This window comes from Pristiophorus japonicus, chromosome 16, assembly GCF_044704955.1.
Source record: "Pristiophorus japonicus isolate sPriJap1 chromosome 16, sPriJap1.hap1, whole genome shotgun sequence".
Classification (NCBI taxonomy): Eukaryota; Metazoa; Chordata; class Chondrichthyes; family Pristiophoridae; genus Pristiophorus; species Pristiophorus japonicus.
In genome coordinates this window covers 137,922,085-137,942,155 of record NC_091992.1, presented here as the reverse complement: position 1 = coordinate 137,942,155, position 20,071 = coordinate 137,922,085, and the positions used below count along the sequence as shown (strand labels likewise).

The 20,071-nt window shown below is 50.6% G+C and overlaps 1 protein-coding gene across 1 annotated transcript in view; it reads left to right on the top strand.

Annotated features, from left to right (window-relative positions):
* LOC139226237 (inactive rhomboid protein 2-like) overlaps window positions 1-20,071 on the top strand; it is a 93,826-nt gene that overhangs the window by 4,813 nt on the left and 68,942 nt on the right. Inside the window, exons 2-7 of the mRNA XM_070856858.1 lie at window positions 5,519-5,662; window positions 6,129-6,244; window positions 13,863-14,058; window positions 14,866-15,063; window positions 19,433-19,555; window positions 19,662-19,771. Coding sequence (XP_070712959.1) covers window positions 5,543-5,662; window positions 6,129-6,244; window positions 13,863-14,058; window positions 14,866-15,063; window positions 19,433-19,555; window positions 19,662-19,771 — 863 coding nt within the window. The 5' untranslated portion in view covers window positions 5,519-5,542. The remainder of the gene's footprint in view (window positions 1-5,518; window positions 5,663-6,128; window positions 6,245-13,862; window positions 14,059-14,865; window positions 15,064-19,432; window positions 19,556-19,661; window positions 19,772-20,071) is intronic.

Below are 20,071 nucleotides of genomic sequence, written 5' to 3'. Positions count from 1 at the left end.
ACTGATTCCCGGGATGGCGGGACTGACCTATCAAGAAAGACTGGATCAACTGGGCTTGTATTCACTGGAGTTCAGAAGAATGAGAGGGGACCTCATAGAAACGTTTAAAATTCTGACGGGGTTAGACAGGTTAGATGCAGGAAGAATGTTCCCAATGTTGGGGAAGTCCAGAACCAGGGGACACAGTCTAAGGATAAGGGGGAAGCCATTTAGGACTGAGATGAGGAGGAATTTCTTCACCCAGAGAGTGGTGAACCTGTGGAATTCTCTACCACAGAAAGTTGTTGAGGCCAATTCACTAAATATATTCAAAAAGGAGTTAGATGAAGTCCTTACTACTAGGGGAATCAAGGGGTATGGTGAGAAAGCAGGAATGGGGTACTGAAGTTGCATGTTCAGCCATGAACTCATTGAATGGCGGTGCAGGCTAGAAGGGCCGAATGGCCTACTCCTGCACCTATTTTCTATGTTTCTATGTTTCTATGATCTCCTCGTAAAAGATCCTCTCGGAATGAGTGATCACAGTATGGTTGAATTTGTAATACAGATTGAGGGTGAGGAAGTAGTGTCTCAAACAAGCGTACTATGCTTAAACAAAGGGGACTAAAGTGGGATGAGGGCAGAGTTGGGCTAAAGTAGACTGGAAACACAGACTAAACGGTGGCACAATTGAGGAACAGTGGAGGACTTTTAAGGAGCTCTTTCATAGTGCTCAACAAAAATATATTCCAGTGAAAAAGAAGGGCAGTAAGAGAAGGGATAAACAAGGAAATTAAGGAGACTATCAAATTAAAAACCAATGTGTATAAGATGGCCAAGGTTAGTGGGAAAATAGAAGATTGGGAAATTTTAAACGACAGCAAAGAATGACTAAGAAAGCAATAAAGAAAGGAAAGATAGATTATGAAAGTAAACTTGTGCAAAACATAAAAACGGATAGTAAAAGCTTTTACAGATATATAAAATGGAAAAGAGTGACTAAAGTAAATGTTGGTCCCTTAGAAGATGAGAAGGGGGATTTAATAATGGGAAATGTGGAAATGGCTGAGACCTTAAACAATTATTTTGCTTCGGTCTTCACAGTGGAAGACACAGAAACCATGCCAGAAATTGCTGGTCACAGGAATGTGGGAAGGGAGGACCTTGAGACATTCACTATCACTAGGGGGATAGTGCTGGACAGGCTAATGGGACTCAAAGTAGACAAGTCCCCTGGCCCTGATGAAATGCATCCCAGGGTATTAAAAGAGATGGCGGAAGTTATAGCAGATGCATTCATTCTAATCTACCAAAATTCTCTGGACTCTGGGGAGGTACCAGCGGATTGGAAAGCAGTTAATGTAACGCCTCTGTTTAAAAAAGGGGGCAGACAAAAGGCCGGTTAGTTTAACATCTGTAGTGGGGAAAATGCTTGAAACTATCATTAAGGAAGAAATAGCGGGACATCTAGATAGGAATAGTGCAATCAAGCAGATGCAACATGGATTCATGAAGGGGAAATCATGTTTAACTAATTTACTGGAATTCTTTGAGGATATAACGAGCATGGTGGATAGAGGTGTACCGATGGATGTGGTGTATTTAGATTTTCAAAAGGCATTCGATAAGGTGCCACACAAAAGGTTACTGCAGAAGATAAAGGTACACGGAGTCAGTGGAAATGTATTAGCATGGATGGAGAATTGGCTGGCTAACAGAAAGCAGAGAGTCGGGATAAATGGTTCCTTTTCGGGTTGGAAATCGGTGGTTAGTGGTGTGCCACAGGGATCGGTGCTGGGACCACAACTGTTTACAATATACACAGATGACCTGGAAGAAGGGACAGAGTGTAGTGTAACAAAATTTGCAGATGACACAAAGATTAGTGGGAAAGCGGGTTGTGTAGAGGACACAGAGAGGCTGCAAAGAGATTTAGATAGGTTAAGCGAATGGGCTAAGGTTTGGCAGATGGAATACAATGTCGGAAAGTGTGAGGTCATCCACCTTGGGGAAAAAAAACAGTAAAAGGGAATATTATTTGAATGGGGAGAAATTACAACATGCTGCGGTGCAGAGGGACCTGGGGGTCCTTGTGCATGAATCCCAAAAAGTTATTTTGCAGGTGCAGCAGGTAATCAGGAAGGCGAATGGAATGTTGGCCTTCATTGCGAGAGGGATGGAGTACAAAACCAGGGAGGTCCTGCTGCAACTGTACAGGGTATTGGTGAGGCAGCACCTGGAGTACTGCGTGCAGTTTTGGTCACCTTACTTAAGGAAGGATATACTAGCTTTGGAGGGGGTACAGAGACGATTCACTAGGCTGATTCTGGAGATGAGGGGGTTACCTTATGATGATAGATTGAGCAGACTGGGTCTTTACTCGCTGGAGTTCAGAAGGATGAGGGGTGATCTTATAGAAACATTTAAAATAATGAAAGGGATAGACAAGATAGAGGCAGAGAGGTTGTTTCCACTGGTCGGGGAGACTAGAACTAGGGGGCACAGCCTCAAAATACAGGGGAGCCAATTTAAAACCGAGTTGAGAAGGAATTTCTTCTCCCAGAGGGTTGTGAATCTGTGGAATTCTCTGCCCAAGGAAGCAGTTGAGGCTAGCTCATTGAATGTATTCAAATCACGGATAGATAGATTTTTAACCAATAAGGGAATTAAGGGTTACGGGGAGCGGGCGGGTAAGTGGAGCTGAGTCCATGGCCAGATCAGGCATGATCTTGTTGAATGGCGGAGCAAGCTCGAGGGGATAGATGGCCTACTCCTGTTCCTAATTCTTATGTTCTTATGTTAAAAGAAGCAAGGGAGGAAATTGCAAAGGCTCTGACCATCATTTTCCAATCCTCTCTGGCTACAGGTGCGGTGCCAGAGGACTGGAGGACTGGAGGACTGCTAACATGGTACCTTTTTTTAAAAAGGGAGGAAGGGATAGACCGAGTAATTATAGGCCAGTCAGTCTAACCATTATACTGTCTCAGAATTAACTATTGTAGTTAATTTTGAGACAGTATAAATCCTCCATTTAGAAAGACGTGGATTTGTCAAGGCAAGGTCATGGTTGACTAACTTGATTGAATTTTAGGAGGTAACAAGGAGGGTCGATGAGGGCAGTGTGTACAATGTAGTGTATATGGATTTAGCAAGGCTTTTGACAAGGTCCCACATGGTAGGCTGGTCATGAAGGTTAAAGCCCATGGGATCCAGGGCAAAGTGACAAGTTGGATCCAAAATTGTCTCAGAGGCAGGAAGCAAAGGGTAATGGTTGACGGGTGTTTTTGTGACTGGAAGGATGTTTCCAGTGGGGTTCCGCAGGGCTCAGTGCTGGGTCCCTTGCCTTTTGTAATATAAATGATTTACACCTAAAAAGTAGGCATGATAAAAGAAATTTGCAGATTGTCGGTGTGGTTGACAGTGAGGAGGAAAGCTCGAGAGTGCAGGAGGATATCGATGGGCTGGTCATTTGGGCAGAAAAGTGGAAAATGGAATTCAATCCGGAAAAGTGTGAGGTAATGCATTTGGGGAGGGCTAACCAGGCAAAGGGAATACACCTTAAATGGGAGGATTCAGCAGAGGAGGCCAAAGGGTTTAATTAGAAGGGGGAAAATAGAATACAAGAGTAAGCTTGCTGGGAACATAAAAACTGACGGCAAAAGCTTCTATAGAGATGTGAAGAGAAAAAGATTAGTGAAAACAAATGTAGGTCCCTTGCAGTCAGAATCAGGTGAATTTATAATGGGGAACAAAGAAATGGCAGACCAGTTGAACAAATACTTTGGTTCTGCCTTCACTAAGGAAGACACAAATAACCTTCCGGAAATACTGGGGGTCTGGTGAGAAGGAGGAACTGAAGGAAATCCTTATTAGGCAGGAAATTGTGTTAGGGAAATTGATGGGATTGAATGCCGATAAATCCCCGGGGCCTGATAGTCTGCATCCCAGAGTACTTAAGGAAGCGGCCCTAGAAATAGTGGATGCATTGGTGATCATTTTCCAACAGTCTATCGACTCTGGACCAGTTCCAATGGACTGGAGGGTAGCTAATGTAACGCCACTTTTTAAAAAAGGAGGGAGAGAGAAAACGAGTAATTATTGACCGGTTAGCCTGACATCAGTAGTGGGGAAAATGTTGGAATCAATTATTAAAGATAAAATAGCAGCGCATTTGGAAAGCAGCAACAGGATCGGTCCAAGTCAGCATGGATTTATGAAAGGGAAATCATGCTTGACAAATATAGAATTTTTTGAGGATGTAACTAGTAGAGTGGATAAGGGAGAACCAGTGGATGTGGTGTATTTGGACTTTCAAAAGGCTTTTGACAAGGTCCCACACAAGAGATTTCTGTGCAAAATTAAAGCACATAGTATTGGGGGTAATGTACTGACGTGGATAGAGAACTGGTTGGCAGACAGGAAGCAGAGAGTCGGGATAAACCGGATCCTTTTAAGAATGACAGGCAGTGACTAGTGGGGTGCTGCAGGGCTCAGTGCTGGGACCCCAGCTCTTTACAATATACATTAATGATTTAGATGAAGGAATTGAGTGTTATCTCCAAAGTTTGCAGATGACACTAAGCTGGGTGGTGGTGTGAGCTGTGAAGAGGATACTAAGAGGCTGCAGGGTGACTTGGACAGGTTAGGTGAATGGGCAAATGCATGGCAGATGCAGTATAATGTGGATAAATGTGAGGTTATGCACTTTAGCAGAATATTATCTGAATTGCGGCACATTAGGAAAAGGGGAGGTGCAACGAGACCTGGGTGTCATGGTACATCAGTCATTGAAAGTTGGCATGCAGGTACAGCAGGCGGTGAAACATAGAAATATAAGAAGGCAAATGATATGTTGGCCTTCATAGCTAGGGGATTTGAGTATAGGAGCAGGGAGGGCTTACTGCAGTTGTACAGGGCCTTGGTGAGGCCTCACCTGGAATATTGTGTTCAGTTTTGGTCTCCTAATCTGAGGAAGGACATTCTTGCTATTGAGGGAGTGCAACGAAGGTACACCAGACTGATTCCCGGGATGGCAGGACTGACATATGAGGATAGACTGGATCGACTGGGCCTGTATTCACTGGAGTTTAGAAGGATGAGAGGGGATCTCATAGAAACATATAAAATTTTGATGGGATTGGACAGTTTAGATGCAGGAAGAATATTCCTGATGTTTGGGAAGTCCAGAACCAAAGGACACAGTCTAAGGATAAAGGGTAAGCCATTTAGGACTGAGATGAGGAGAAATTTCTTCACTCAGAGAGTTGTTAACCTGTGGAATTCCCTACCGCAGAGAGTTGTTGATGCCAGTTCATTGGATATATTCAAGAGGGAGTTAGATATGGCCCGTGCGGCTAAAGGGATCAAGGGGTATGGAGAGAAAGCAGGAAAGGGGTACTGAGGGAATGATCAACCATAATCTTATTGAATAGTGGTGCAGGCTCGAAGGACTGAATGCCCTACACCTGCACCTGTTTTCTATGTTTCTATGTTTAGGCTTGGTTATCTTCACTGACCTTTCATCGTGCTTCTGTTCCAGATACTGAGCTGAGCCTGGGGAACAATGTCATCGCAGCAGCAGAAGAATGCAGAGGCTGCTGGGACTTGGCTGGAGGTCAGGGACCTCTCCATTCCCATTCCCATTGTCCCGGGTGCACAGGAGGAAGCCGGGACGGGCTCCGAGGTACTCCGTTAGTCTCTCGCTCTCTATTTGTATTTCTGGAGCTCTGTGAGATGGGGACTGACATTCCCAGCGAGGACAAAGTGATAACACATCTCAGTCCCAGTGGAAATTTCCACCCAACCTTTAGCAAATAGTGACCAGGAGTAAAGGGGCAATGTGTGAGCTTCATGGAGTTGGGGCAATGTGCGGGTTTGAGAAGGTGTGGAGAGGGGCTGGAGTCTGAATCTCGGGGTCTCCGCGGGGTCACCGTGGGCTCGGGGTCAGTGCGGGGTCAGAGAACTCGGGGTCACGGCTGGGGTGGGCCTGCCTGTACCAGGGGAGGGGGTGCCAGTGTCTGTTTTCCGTGACTGTGGCCGATGAAGCTGCCTGTATGCTCCATGGCTTCGATCCTCGAGTGCCTGTTGTGCTGAAATAGTTTGATGCCAGGTGGGGTGAGGGAGCGATTAACAATTACTTTCTTTTCCAGACACTGAGACCAGGTTTCTTCAAAAGTGTCAGCCTGCCAGAGCCCAGGCCCTCGGCGCAGGAGCGGACGTTGCTGGCGAAACAGCGACAGAGCTCCATCTCCCAGAGCATCCGCAGGTAATGTGTCCCTACGGTGGGGGAGGGGGAGGAGATGCCTGGCTGCGCTGTGTGAGGGGTAGAACAAATTTTTGAGAGAGCAGAGGGGGAGGTGAAAGTGAGGCTCTCAGTTACGACAGTGACGGGGGGGAACATAAGAACATAAGAACATAAGAATTAGGAACAGGAGTAGGCCATCTAGCCCCTCGAGCCTGCTCCGCCATTCAATAAGATCATGGCTGATCTGGCCGTGGACTCAGCTCCACTTACCCGCCCGCTCCCCGTAACCCTTAATTCCCTTATTGGTTAAAAATCTATCTATCTGTGACTTGAATACATTCAATGAGCTAGCCTCAACTGCTTCCTTGGGCAGAGAATTCCACAGATTCACAACCCTCTGGGAGAAGAAATTCCTTCTCAACTCGGTTTTAAATTGGCTCCCCCGTATTTTGAGGCTGTGCATCCTAGTTTTAGTCTCCCCGACCAGTGGAAATAACCTCTCTGCCTCTATCTTGTCTATCCCTTTCATTATTTTAAATGTTTCTATAAGATCACCCCTCATCCTTCTGAACTCCAACGAGTAAAGACCCAATCTACTTAATCTATCATCATAAGGTAACCCCCTCATCTCCGGAATCAGCCTAGTGAATCGTCTCTGTACCCCCTCCAAAGCCAGTATATCCTTCCCTAAGTAAGGTGATAAAAAATACACACAGTACTCCAGGTGCGGCCCCACCAATACCCTATACAGTTGCAGCAGGACCTCCCTGCTTTTGTACTCCATCCCTCTCGCAATGAAGGTCAACATTCCATTTGCCTACCTGATTACCTGCTGCACCTACAAACTAACGTTTTGGGATTCATGCACAAGGACCCCCAGGTCCCTCTGCACCACAGCATGTTGTAATTTCTTCCCATTCCAATAATAATCCCTTTTACTGTTTTTTCCCCAAGGTGGATGACCTCACATTTTCCAACATTGTATTCCATCTGCCAAACCTTAGCCCATTCGCTCAACCTATCTAAATCTCTTTGCAGCCTCTCTGTGTCCTCTACACAACCCGCTTTCCCACTAATCTTTGTGTCATCTGCAAATTTTGTTACACTACACTCTGTCCCCTCTTCCAGGTCATCTGTGTATATTGTAAACAGTTGTGGTCCCAGCACCGATCCCTGTGGCACACCACTAACCACCGATTTCCAATCCAAAAAGGGACCCATTTATCTCGACTCTCTGCTTTCTGTTAGCCAGCCAATTCTCTATCCATGCTAATACATTTCCTCTGACTCCACGTACCTTTATCTTCTGCAGTAACCTTTTGTGTGGCACCTTATCGAATGCCTTTTGGAAATCTACATACACCACATCCATCGGTACACCTCTATCCACCATGCTCGTTATATCCTCAAAGAATTCCAGTAAATTAGTTAAATATGACTTCCCCTTCATGAATCCATGTTGCATCTGCTTGATTGCACTATTCCTATCTAGATGTCCCTCTATTTCTTCCTTAATGATAGCTTCAAGCATTTTCCCCACAACAGATGTTAAACTAACCGGCCTATAGTTACCTGCCTTCTGTCTGCCCCCTTTTTTAAACAGAGGCGTTACATTAGCTGCTTTCCAATCCGCTGGTACCTCCTACCAGAGTCCAGAGAATTTTGGTAGATTATAACACATGCATCTGCTATAACTTCCGCCATCTCTTTTAATACCCTGGGATGCATTTCATCAGGACCAGGGGACTTGTCTACCTGGAGTCCCATTATCCTGTCCAGCACCACCCCCCCTAGTGATAGTGATTGTCTCAAGGTCCTCCCTTCCCACATTCCTGTGACCAGCAATTTCTGGCATGGTTTTTGTGTCTTCCACTGTGAAGACCGAAGCAAAATAACTATTTTCAGGTCTCAGCCATTTCTACATTTCCAATTATTAAATCCCCCTTCTCATCTTCTAAGGGACCAACATTTACTTTCGTCACTCTTTTCCGTTTTATATATCGGTAAAAGCTTTTACGATCTGTTTTTATGTTTTGCGCAAGTTTACTTTCGTAATCTATCTTTCCTTTCTTTATTGCTTTCTTAGTCATTCTTTGCTGTCGTTTAAAATTTTCCCAATCCTCTAGTTTCCCACTAACCTTGGCCACCTTATACGCATTGGTTTTTAATTTGATCCTCTCCTTTTATTTCCTTGGTTATCCACGGCTGGTTATCCCTTCTCTTACCGCCCTTCTTTTTCACTGGAATATATTTTTGTTGAGTACTATGAAAGAGCTCCTTAAAAGTCCTCCACTGTTCCTCAATTGTGCCACTGTTTAGTCTGTGTTCCCAGTCTACTTTAGCCAAGTCTGCCCTCATCCCACTGTAGTCCCCTTTGTTTAAGCATAGTACGCTCGTTTCTGACACTACTTCCTCACCCTCAATCTGTATTACAAATTCAACCATACTGTGATCACTCATTCCGAGAGGATCTTTTCCTAGAAGATCGTTTATTATTCCTGTCTCATTACACAGGACCAGATCTGAGATAGCTTGCTCCCTTGTAGGTTCTGTAACATACTGTTCTAAGAAACAATCCTGTATGCATTCTATGAATTCCTCCTCCAGACTACCCCGTGCGATTTGATTTGACCAATCGATATGTAGGTTAAAATCCCCCATGATTACTGCCGTTCCTTTTTCACATGCCTCCATTATTCCCTTGATTATTGCCCACCCCACCGTGAAGTTATTATTTGGGGGCCTATAAACTACGCCCACCAGTGACTTTTTCCCCCTTACTATCTCTAATCTCCACCCACAATGATTCAACATTTTGTTCATTGGAGCCAATATTGTCTCTCACAACTGCCGTGATATCATCCTTTATTAACAGAGCTACCCCACCTCCTTTCTCTTCTTGTCTATCTTTCCGAATTATCAGATACCCCTGTATGTTTAATTCCCAGTCTTGGCCACCCTGCAACCACGTTTCTGTAATGGCCACCAAATCATACCCATTTGTAATGATTTGTGCCGTCAACTCATTTACTTTATTTTGAATGCTGCGTGCATTTAGGTGGAGTGTTTTAATACTAGTTTTTAAATCGTGATTTTTAGTTTTGACCCCTCCTGCAGCCCCCTTATATTCATACATATTGTCCCTTTCTATCACCTTGTGGTTTACACGTACCCCAGTGCTACTCTGCTCTGTTGCCTCCTGCCTTTTGCATTCTTTCTTGGGGTCCTGTTCATCTGAGCTCTCACCCATTCTAACTAGCTCAGAGCCCTCTCCTGGGTTCTGAATACTCCTCGCATTGAGGCACCGAGCTTTCCGGCTTGCCGTTTTATTACACTTTGACCCTTTAGAATTTTGCTGTACAGTGGCCCTTTTTGTTTTTAGCCTTGGGTTTCTCTGCCCTCCACTTTTACTCATCTCCTTTCTGTCTTTTGCTTCTGTCTCCATTTTGTTTCCCTCTGTCTCCCTGCATTGGTTCCCATCCCCCTGCCATATTAGTTTAACTCCTCCCCAACAGCACTAGCAAACACACCCCCAGGACATTGGTTCCGGTCCTGCCCAGGTGTAGACCGTCCGGTTTGTACTGGTCCCACCTCCCCCAGAACCGGTTCCAATGCCCCAGGAATTTGAATCCCTCCCTGCTGCACCACTGCTCAAGCCACGTATCATCTGAGCTATCCTGCGATTCCTACTCTGACTAGCTCGTGGCACCGGTAGCAATCCCGAGATTACTACTTTTGAGGTCCTACGTTTTAATTTAGCTCCTAGCTCCTTAAATTCGTCTCGTAGGACCTCATCCCCTTTTTTACCTATATCATTGGTACCAATGTGCACCACGACAACTGGCTGTTCACCCTCCCTTTTCAGAATGTCCTGCACCCGCTCCGAGACATCCTTGACCCTTGCACCAGGGAGGCAACATACCATCCTGGAGTCTCGGTTGCGGCCGCAGAAACGCCTATCTATTCCCCTTATGATTGAATCCCCTATCACTATCGCTTTCCCACTCTTTTCCTGCCCTCCTGTGCAGCAGAGCCACCCACCGTGCCATGAACTTGGCTGCTGCTGCCCTCCTCTGATGAGTCATCCCCCTCAACAGTACCCAAAGCGATGTATCTGTTTTGCAGGGGGATGACCGCAGGTGACCCCTGCACTACCTTCCTTGCACTGCTCTTCCTGCTGGTCTTCCATTCCCTATCTGACTGTGTACCTTTCACCTGCGGTAAGACCAACTCGTTACTCGTGCTACTCACGTGGGGGGAAAGTGGGGGGTGGGGGGGGGGTGTGAAGTGTGAGAGTGACGGGGGGCAGGGGAGGGCGGGTGGTGAGAGTGATAGTGTACTTTGTATCTGTCTTCACCAAGGAAGAAGATGCTGCCATAGACATTGTAAAGGAGGTGGTAGAAGAGATACTGGATGGAATAAAAATTGATAGAGGAGGTAGTGAAAAGGCTAGCTGTACTTTAAGTAGATAAGTCACCAGGGCCGGATGGAATGTATCCTAAGTCGCTGAGTGAAGTTAAGGACGAAATCGCGGAGGTACTGCCCATAATCTTCCAATCCTCCTTAGAAACAGGAATGCTGCCAGAGGACTGGAGAATTGCAAATGTTACATAGAAACATAGAAAATAGGAGCAGGAGTCGGCCATTCGGCCCTTCGAGTCTGCACCACCATTCAATACAATCATGGCTGATCCTCTATCTCAACACCACATTCCCGCATTTCCCCATACCCCTTGATGTCTTTTGTGTCTAGAAATCTATCTATCTCCCTCTTAAATATATTCAGTGACTTGGCCCCCACAGCCTCCTGTGGTAGAGAATTCCACAGGTTCACCACCCTCTGAGTGAAAACATTTCTCCTCATCTCGCTCCTAAGTTTCCTACCCCGTATCCTGAGACTGTGACCCCTTATTCTAGACTTCCCAGCCCGGGGAAACATCCTCCCCGCATCCAGTCTGTCCAACCCTGTCAGAATTTTAAACGTTTCAATGACATCCCCTCTCATTCTTCTAAACTCTAGTGAATACAGGCCTAATCTCTCCTCATACGACAGTCCTGCCATCCCAGGAATCAGTCTGGTGAACCTTCGCTGCACTCCCTCTATGACAAGTATATCCTTCCTTAGGTAAGGAGACCAAACCTGCACGCACTACTCCAGGTGTGGTCTCACCAAGGCCCTGTATAACTGGAGTAAAACATCCTTGCTCCTGTACTCAATCCTCGTGCAATGAAGGCCAACATACCATTTGCCTTCCTGACTGCTTGCTACACCGGCATGTTTGCTTTCACTGACTGGTGTACAAGGGCACCCAGGTCCCGCTGTACATCGACACTTCCCAAGCCATCACCATTTAAATAATACTTTGTCCTTGTGTTTTTCCTACGTTCTTGTTCAAAAAAAGGGGTAAAGATAAACCCAGCAACTACAGGCCGGTCAGTTTAACCTCTGGAGTGGGGAAGCTTTTAGAAACAATAATCGGGGTGGGGAGAGTTATGGATGGGGAGGCACGGAGGGGGGGAGAGTTATGGATGGGGGGGCGGGGGAAGGAGAGTGAAGGGGGGGCAGGGGTGGGGAGAGTTATGGATGGGGGGGTGGGGGGGGCAAGAGTGAAGGGGGGCAGGGGTGGGGAGAATGACGGATGGGGGGGGTGGGGGAGAGTGAAGGGGGGCAAGGGTGGGGAGAGTTATGGATGGGGGGGTGGGGGGGGCAAGAGTGAAGGGGGCAGGGGTGGGGAGAATGATGGGTGGGGGAGAGTGAAGGGGGGCAGGGGTGGGGAGAATGACGGAAGGGGGGCAGGAGTGGGGAGAGTGAAGGGGAGGCAGGGGTGGGGAGGATGGGGGGGTGGGGGAGAGTGAAGGGGGGCAGGAGTGGGGAGAGTTATGGATGGGGGGGAGTGAAGGGGGGCAGGGGTGGGGAGAGTTATGGATGGGGGGGAGTGAAGGGGGGGCAGGGGTGGGGAGAGTTATAGATGGGGGGGAGAGTTATGGATGGGGGGGCAGGGGGGGGGGAGAGTGAAGGGGGGGCAGGAGTGGGGAGAATGACGGATGGGGGCGGCAGGGGGGGATGCTGAGACGGGGGCGGGGGATGAAATGGGGGCTGTGACTCCCACTGGAAGGCTTCAGTGCACATGTTGAGCTGCACAGCTGCTTATTGATATTGGGATGCTGACACTGCTCTGTAAGGACATCTGTCCCTCGATGTGTTCATGAACATGAGTTTCAACTCTGGTTACTGTTTTAAATCTTGCATCATCAGCCTCCACTTGCCTCTGGCCTTTCAACCTCCTGTAGCTTGCCGCGATGCTCCCGGGCTCCCTGGTGTTTGCCAATTATTAAATGGTCACAGAGTGGGATGGCACAGCGTAGCCTTGGTTAGATTTATAGGACACCGAGGACATTGCCTGTCACTGACCCTCTGACCCGTCACTTTAGCCAGTTGTTGAAGGTGATTTGTCCCCCGTGCAGTACTGATGCGGGGCAGTCCCAGTGCTCGGTGCTGGTTGTAACTAATTGTGCGCTATGTTTGGGAGTGTCGCACAGTATATACAGCACAGAAACAGGCCATTTGGCCCAACGGGTCTGTGCCGAGGTTTATGCTCCACTCGAGCCTCCTCACACCCCTCTTCATCTCTTCCCCTTAAATGCATATATGATATTTGCATCAACCACTCCCTGTGGCAGCGAGTTCCACATTCTCACCACTCTCTGGGTAAAGATTTCTCCTGAATTTCCTTTTGGATTTATTAGTAACTATCTTATATTTAAGGTCCCGAGTTCAGGTCTCGCCCATAAGTGGAAACATCTTCTCTACGTCTACCCTATCGAACGCTTTCATGGTCTAAAGACCTTGACTGGGTCATCCCTCAGTATCCCTGTTCTAGAGAAAAGAGTGCGGCCTGATCAGCTTTTCCTGATGCATATAACCTCTCTGTTCTGTATCATTCGAGTAAATCTTTGCACCTTCTCCAGTTCTCCAGTGCCTCTATATCCTTTGTATAATATGGAGACCAGAACTGTGCACAGTGCTCCAAGTGTGGTCTAACCAAGGTTCGGTGTAAGTGTTGGTTGTGATTAATTGTGTTCAGTTTTGGTCTCCTAATCTGAGGAAGGACATTCTTGCTATTGAGGGAGTGCAGCGAAGGTTCACCAGACTGATTCCCGGGATGGCGGGACTGACATATGAGGAGAGAATGGATCGACTGGGCCTGTATTCACTGGAGTTTAGAAGGATGAGAGGGGATCTCATAGAAACATAAGATTCTGATGGGACGGGACTGGGCAGGTTAGACGCGGGAAGAATGTTCCAGATGTTGGGGAAGTCCAGAACCAGGGGTCACAGTCTAAGAATAAGGGGTAGGCCATTTAGGACCGAGATGAGGAGAAACTTCTTCACTCAGGGAGTGGTTAACCTGTGGAATTCTCTACCGCAGAGAGTTGTTGATGCCAGTTCGTTAGATATGTTCAAGAGGGAGTTAGATATGGCCCTTACGGCCAAAGGGATCAAGGGGTATGGAGAGAAAGCAGGAAAGGGGTACTGAGGGAATGATCAGTCACGATCTTATTTAATGGCAGTGCCGGCTCGAAGGGCCAAATGGCCTACTCCTGCACCTATTTTCTATGTTTCTATATTTGTCTACAGGGGAACCGCTCAGTGGTTTGGTCTGGGGACTGATGGTGAGTTGGAGCAGCTCCACTGGCAACACAAGAGCTGGAGACACTGCAGCCAGCGGTATGGGAAGCTGAAAGCTGCATACCAGGGGGATGTGCGGGTCTCCAGCCTGGAACCTGCCTCATTCACAGCTGTGCATTCGCCCGCTCCTCATCAAATGCCGCAGGTAAGGGCAGCCTGTGGAATGCAGCGTTACCGAGGCAATGTCCCTCGCAAGTTATTCATTATTGACCATCTGTCAATACTGGTGTTCAAACATCAATAGCCTTTTCTCATATTACCCAGTGGGGGATTGGGGGGGGTTGGGGGAACAGGGGGGGGCAAGTCCAGGATGAGCGGTGGGGGGGCAGGGGACGGGGCGAGTCTGGGGGGGTGACGGGGGCAGGGGTCGGGGGAGCGGGGGGTGCATGGGACGGGGGGGTGCGAATCCAGGGGGGGGCAGAGGATGGGGGGGTGGGACAGGGGGTGAGGGGGCAATGGAGGGGGCGGGTTCGGGGGGACGCGGAGGGGGGGTTGAGGGACTGGGCGAGTCAGGGGGGGCAGTGGAGGGGACGAGTCGGGGGGTGAGGGAGGGGACGAGTTGTGGGCGGGGGGGGGTGAGGGAGGGGACGAGTCGGGGGTGGGGGGGTGAGGGAGGGGACGAGTTGTGGGCGGGGGGGGGTGAGGGAGGGGACGAGTTGTGGGCGGGGGGGTGAGGGAGGGGACGAGTCGGGGGTGGGGGGGGTGAGGGAGGGGACGAGTTGTGGGCGGGGGGGGGGTGAGGGAGGGGACGAGATGTGGGCGGGAGGGGTGAGGGAGGGGACGAGTTGTGGGCGGGAGGGGTGAGGGAGGGGATGAGTTGTGGGCGGGGGGGGGTGAGGGAGGGGATGAGTTGGGGGTGGGGGGGGTGAGGGAGGGGATGAGTTGGGGGTGGGGGGGGTGAGGGAGGGGAGTGGAAGTCATGTTTAGCATTGTGTGTTCTCTCTATTCTCAGATCATTGACCCTTTTGCCCGGGGTCGGGCGTTTCGATATCCTGATGTCATGGATCGACCTCTCACCCCTCACCCGGCCCACCCTCCTCTCCCCCCGCTCGGTTCAGTTCGAAGCTCCCGAGTAGGCACGGGATTTCCCCCCAGGAAGCGGGAGTCTGTCGCCCAAATGAGTCTTCGAGCAGCAACAGCCCTGATAATGGTGAGAATGACAGCATGGGGGGAGGATGGGGGGGGAATGTGCGGAGGTGAGGGGGGCGAGTGTGCGGAGCTGGGGGGGGGGGGTGGGGGGAGTGTGCGGAGGTGGGGGGAGTGTGCGGAGGTGGGGGGGGGGGAAGTGAGCGGAGGTGTGGGGTGGGGAGCGTGCGGAGGTGGGGGTGGGGAGCGTGCGGAGGTGGGGGTGGGGAGCGTGCGGAGGTGGGGGTGGGGAGCGTGCGGAGGTGGGGGTGGGGAGCGTGCGGAGGTGGGGGGGGGAGCGTGCGGAGGTGGGGGGGGAGCGTGCGGAGGTGGGGGGAGCGTGCGGAGGTGGGGGGGGGGAGCGTGCGGAGGTGGGGGTGGGGAGCGTGCGGAGGTGGGGGGGGGGGGAGTGTGCGGAGGTGGGGGGATGAGGAGTGTGCGGAGGTGGGGGGGAAGTGGGTGGGGGTGGGGAGTGTGCGGAGGTGGGGGGGGAGTGTGCGGAGGAGGTGGGGGGGGGGAGTGTGCAGAGGTGGGGGGGGGGGGTGGAGTGTGCGGAGGTGGGGGGGGGTGGAGTGTGCGGAGGTGGGGGTGGAGTGTGCGGAGGTGGAGGGGGGGAGTGTGCGGAGGTGGGGGGGGGGAGTGTGCGGAGGTGGAGGGGGGGGAGTGAGCGGAGGTGGGGGGGGGGGAGTGTGCGGAGGTGGGGGGGGGAGTGTGCGGAGGTGGAGGGGGGGAGTGAGCGGAGGTGGGGGGGGGGGAGTGTGCGGAGGTGGGGGGGGGGAGTGTGCGGAGGTGGAGGGGGGGAGTGTGCGGAGGTGGGGGGGGGAGTGTGCGGAGGTGGAGGGGGGGGAGTGAGCGGAGGTGGGGGGGGGGGAGTGTGCGGAGGTGGGGGGGGGAGTGTGCGGAGGTGGGGGGGGGGGAGTGAGCGGGTGTGGGGGGGGGGAGTGTGCGGAGGTGGGGGCGGGGGAGTGTGCGGGGGTGGGGAGTGTGCGGAGGTGGGGGGGGGAGGGTGCAGATGTGGGGGGGGAGTGTGCGGGGGTGGGGAGTGTGCGTAGGTGGGGGGGGGAGGCTGCGGAGGTGGGGTGGGGAGCGTGCGGAGGTGGGGTGAGGAGTGTGCAGATGTGGGGGGGAGTGGGTGGGGGTGGGGAGTGTGCGGAGGAGGTGGGGGGGGAGTGTGCAGAGGTTGGGGGGGGTGGAGTGTGCGAAGGTGGGGGGGCGGTGGAGTGTGCGGAGGTGGAGGGGGGGAGTGTGCGGAGGCGGGGGTGGGGAGGTGGGAGGTGGGGAGTGTGGGGAGTGTGGGGAGTGTGGGGAGTGTGGGGAGTGTGGGGAGTGTGGGGAGTGTGGGGAGTGTGGGGAGTGTGGGGAGTGTGGGGAGTGTGGGGAGTGGGAGTGTGGGAGTGTGGGGAGTGTGGGGAGTGTGGGGAGTGTGGGGAGTGTGCGGATGGGGAGTGTGTGGAGGTGGGGAGTGTGGGGAGTGTGCGGAGGTGGGGAGTGTGCGGAGGCGGGGGTGGGGAGTGTGTGGAGGTGGGGGTGGGGAGTGTGCGGAGGTGGGGAGTGTGCGGAGGTGGGGAGTGTGCGGAGGTGGGGGGAGCACGTGTGAGCATGTGGTGTGTTTGGATGCCTGTAGCTGGCTGGGAGGGAGGGGGAGGGGGCGGGATGGGGGGGGGGGCGCGGCATGTGTGCGACTGGTTGTTCTTTGGAGGGCCCATCGAGGCTCTGTGCTGCCTGCTTATGAGCAACAAACCCAATTGCCCCATCCTGCTCTCTCTCGGACCTTCCCACCCAGCACTCACGCTGGCAGCTAATCTGCTCTCCGTCCAACTCACCCCTCCCAATGCTGACCTCATGGACTCTTCCACCCCTCTCTCCTTCTCCTCCCCAACAGGGCCCTTACTGTCCATGAGATTATTGTGGATGATTGCATCCACCTCATGGCCCTGGTGGAACCTGGCTGGGGTGCGATGTCACCTCCCGCCCCCCCCCCCCCCATCCCCCACATGAAGCCTCCCCACCTGGCTATACCTTCCACCACTTGCTCCACTCAGACCACCGTTGTGGCGGTGTGGGTCATCACCAAATCACACCGACTCCTCTGGCACCTTCGATCCTTCTCGCCGCTCATGTACTAGTGCTCGCGGTGGCTCAGTGGGCAGCACTCTCGCCTCTGAGTCAGAAAGTTGTGGGTTCAAGTCCCACTCCAGCAACTTGAGCACGTAAATCTAGGCTGATACTCCAGTGCAGTGCTGAGGGAGTGCTGCACTGTCGGAGGTGCTGTCTTTCAGATGAGACGTTAAACCGAGACCCTGTCTGCTCTCCCAGGTGGACATAAAAGATCCCACAGCCACTATTTGGAAGTTGAGCAGGGGAGTTCTCCCCGGTGTCCTGACCAATATTTATCACTCAGCATCACTGAAACAGATTATCTGATCATTATCACATATGTTTGTGGGAGCTTGCTGTGCACAAATTGCCTGCCACATTTCCCACATTACAACAGTGACTACACTCAAAGTACTTCATTGGCTGTAAAACATTTTGAGACGTGCGGTGGTCATGAAAGGCGCTATATAAATGCAAGTCTGTCTTTCTTAATCCTCATTCCCTACTGCTTACCAAATTACTGCCAAGTTTCTCAGCGACATATCCTCACTGCTTTCCACCCTCAGCCTATGTACCGAGCGACTTTTCATCCTTGGTAATTTCAACCTCCATCTCAACTCATCATGCTCTCTCTCCTTTGAGTTCACTGCCCTCCTGACCTCCCTTAATCTCTCTCTCGATATAAACTCCCAACCCATATTCACGACCGTTCTCTCAACCTCGCCATCTCGCATGGGCCTGCTACCCCCATCATAGAACCCACAGAAAAGGCCAACATTGGTCACTTTCTTGTATCGCGCTCCACTCACAACTGACTTCCTTCTGTGTCCGCCCCTGGAAAAAAACACTCTCCCAATTCACTTGCAATGCCACGTTCAAATTCCCAACTATCTAGCCTTTGGCCCTCTATTCACAAGAACATAAGAAATAGGAGCAGGAGTCGGCCATTCGACCCCTCGAGTCTGCTCCGCCATTCAATAAGATCATGGCTGATCTGATCTTGGCCTCAGCTCCACTTCCCCGCCCGCTCCCCATAACCCTTTATTCCCTTATCGCTCAAAAATCTGTCTATCTCCACCTTAAATATATTCAATGACCCAGCCTCCACAGCTCTCTGGGGCAGAGAATTCCACAGATTTACAACCCTCTGAGAGAAGAAATTCCTCCTCATCTCAGTTTTAAATGGGCGGCCCCTTATGCTGAGACTATGTCCCCTAGTTTTAGTTTCCCCTATGAGTGGAAATATCCTCTCTGCGTCCAACTTGTCGATCCCCCTCATTATCTTATATGTTTCGATAAGATCGCCTCTCATTCGTCTGAACTCCAATGAGTACAGGCCCAACCTACTCAACCTATCTTCATAATCAACCCCCTCATCTCTGGAATCAACCTAGTGAACCTTCTCTGAACAGCCTCCAATACAAGTATATCCTTCCTTAAATACGACGATCAAAACTGTACGGAGTACTCCAGCTGTGGCCTTGCCAATACCCTGTACAGTTGTAGCAAGACTTCCATACTTTTATACTCTATCCCCCTTGCAATAAAGGCCAACACTCCATTTGCCTTCCTAATTACCTGCATACTAACTTTTTGTGTTTTATGTATGAGGACCCCCAGGTCCCTCTGTACTGCAGCATTCTGTAGTCTCCATTTAAATAATATATTGTTTTTCTATTCTTCCGACCTCACATTTTCCCACATTATACTCCATCTGCCAAATTTCTGCCCACTCGTTAACCTATCTATATCCTGTTGCAGACTTGCTTTCCCACCCATCTTTGTATCGTCAGCAAACTTGTCTACATTACACTCGGTCCCTTCATCCAGGTCATTAATATAGATTGTAAATAGTTGAGGCCCCAGCACCGATCCCTGCAGCACCCCACTAGTTACTGTTTGCCATACGAAAAATGATCCATTTAGAAACATAGAAACATAGAAAATAGGTGCAGGAATAGGCCATTGGCCCTTCGAGCCTGCACCGCCATTCAATGAGTTCATGGCTGAACATGCAACTTCAGTACCCCATTTATCCTGACACTCTGTTTTCTGTTAAAGAGGAAGGTTTTAAGAAGTGCCTTAAAGGAGGAAAGAAAGGCGGAGAGGTTTAAGGAGGGAATTCAGAGCTTGGGGCCCAGGTAGCTGAAGGCACGGCCAAAAGTAGTGGAACGATTATAATCGGGGATGGGTAAGAGGCCAGAAATGGAGGAATGCAGAGATCGTTGGGCGGGCGTGTTGTGTGCATCTGTCTCCTCTTGTGTTGTCATCTAACCTGAATCTGATTTCCATCCCAGGGCCGTCCTGTTCTGGAAAGTACTCGGCCCCGAAGAGTTAAAAGAAGCTTTGCACATCCCAGTTATTTTGAGGAAGATGCAGTTGATGGCCCAGACTTTCTGGACACCTCATTTTTTAGTAAGGCAAGAATGTTTGTGAAATATTCCGGTTCTTTCCTCAGGGGAGTGAGTGAGATGTGAGGTGATGAGGTCTGTCAGTAACCCATCGCATGTTTGATTTTGCTCCCAGATGGATATCGCAGATGAGCTGTACTCTATGCCAGACGATGTGTTTGAATCACCGCCATTATCCGCTTCCTGCCGTGATCCCCAATTTGTTGAAAAGCTCCAATCATCATTGTATGTAAAAAGTTTTGTTTAACCACAAGTTCCACTGGGGAGTTTTGGAAGTGTCGGTGGCAGTGAACAACGAATGGGATGAGAATGATCCTGGCCAGACACACCTCAACACCTGGAGGTTTCAACAGGACTCAGCGGCAGCGCAAGGGACTGCAGACACCCTTAGGCCACGCCCTCCTAACCCTAACCCTCCCCGAACCCTAACCCTAACCCTAACTACCCCCCCCCCCCGACCCTAACCCTAACTACCCCCCCCGACCCTAACCCTAACTACCCACCCCCCGACCTACCCCTAACTAC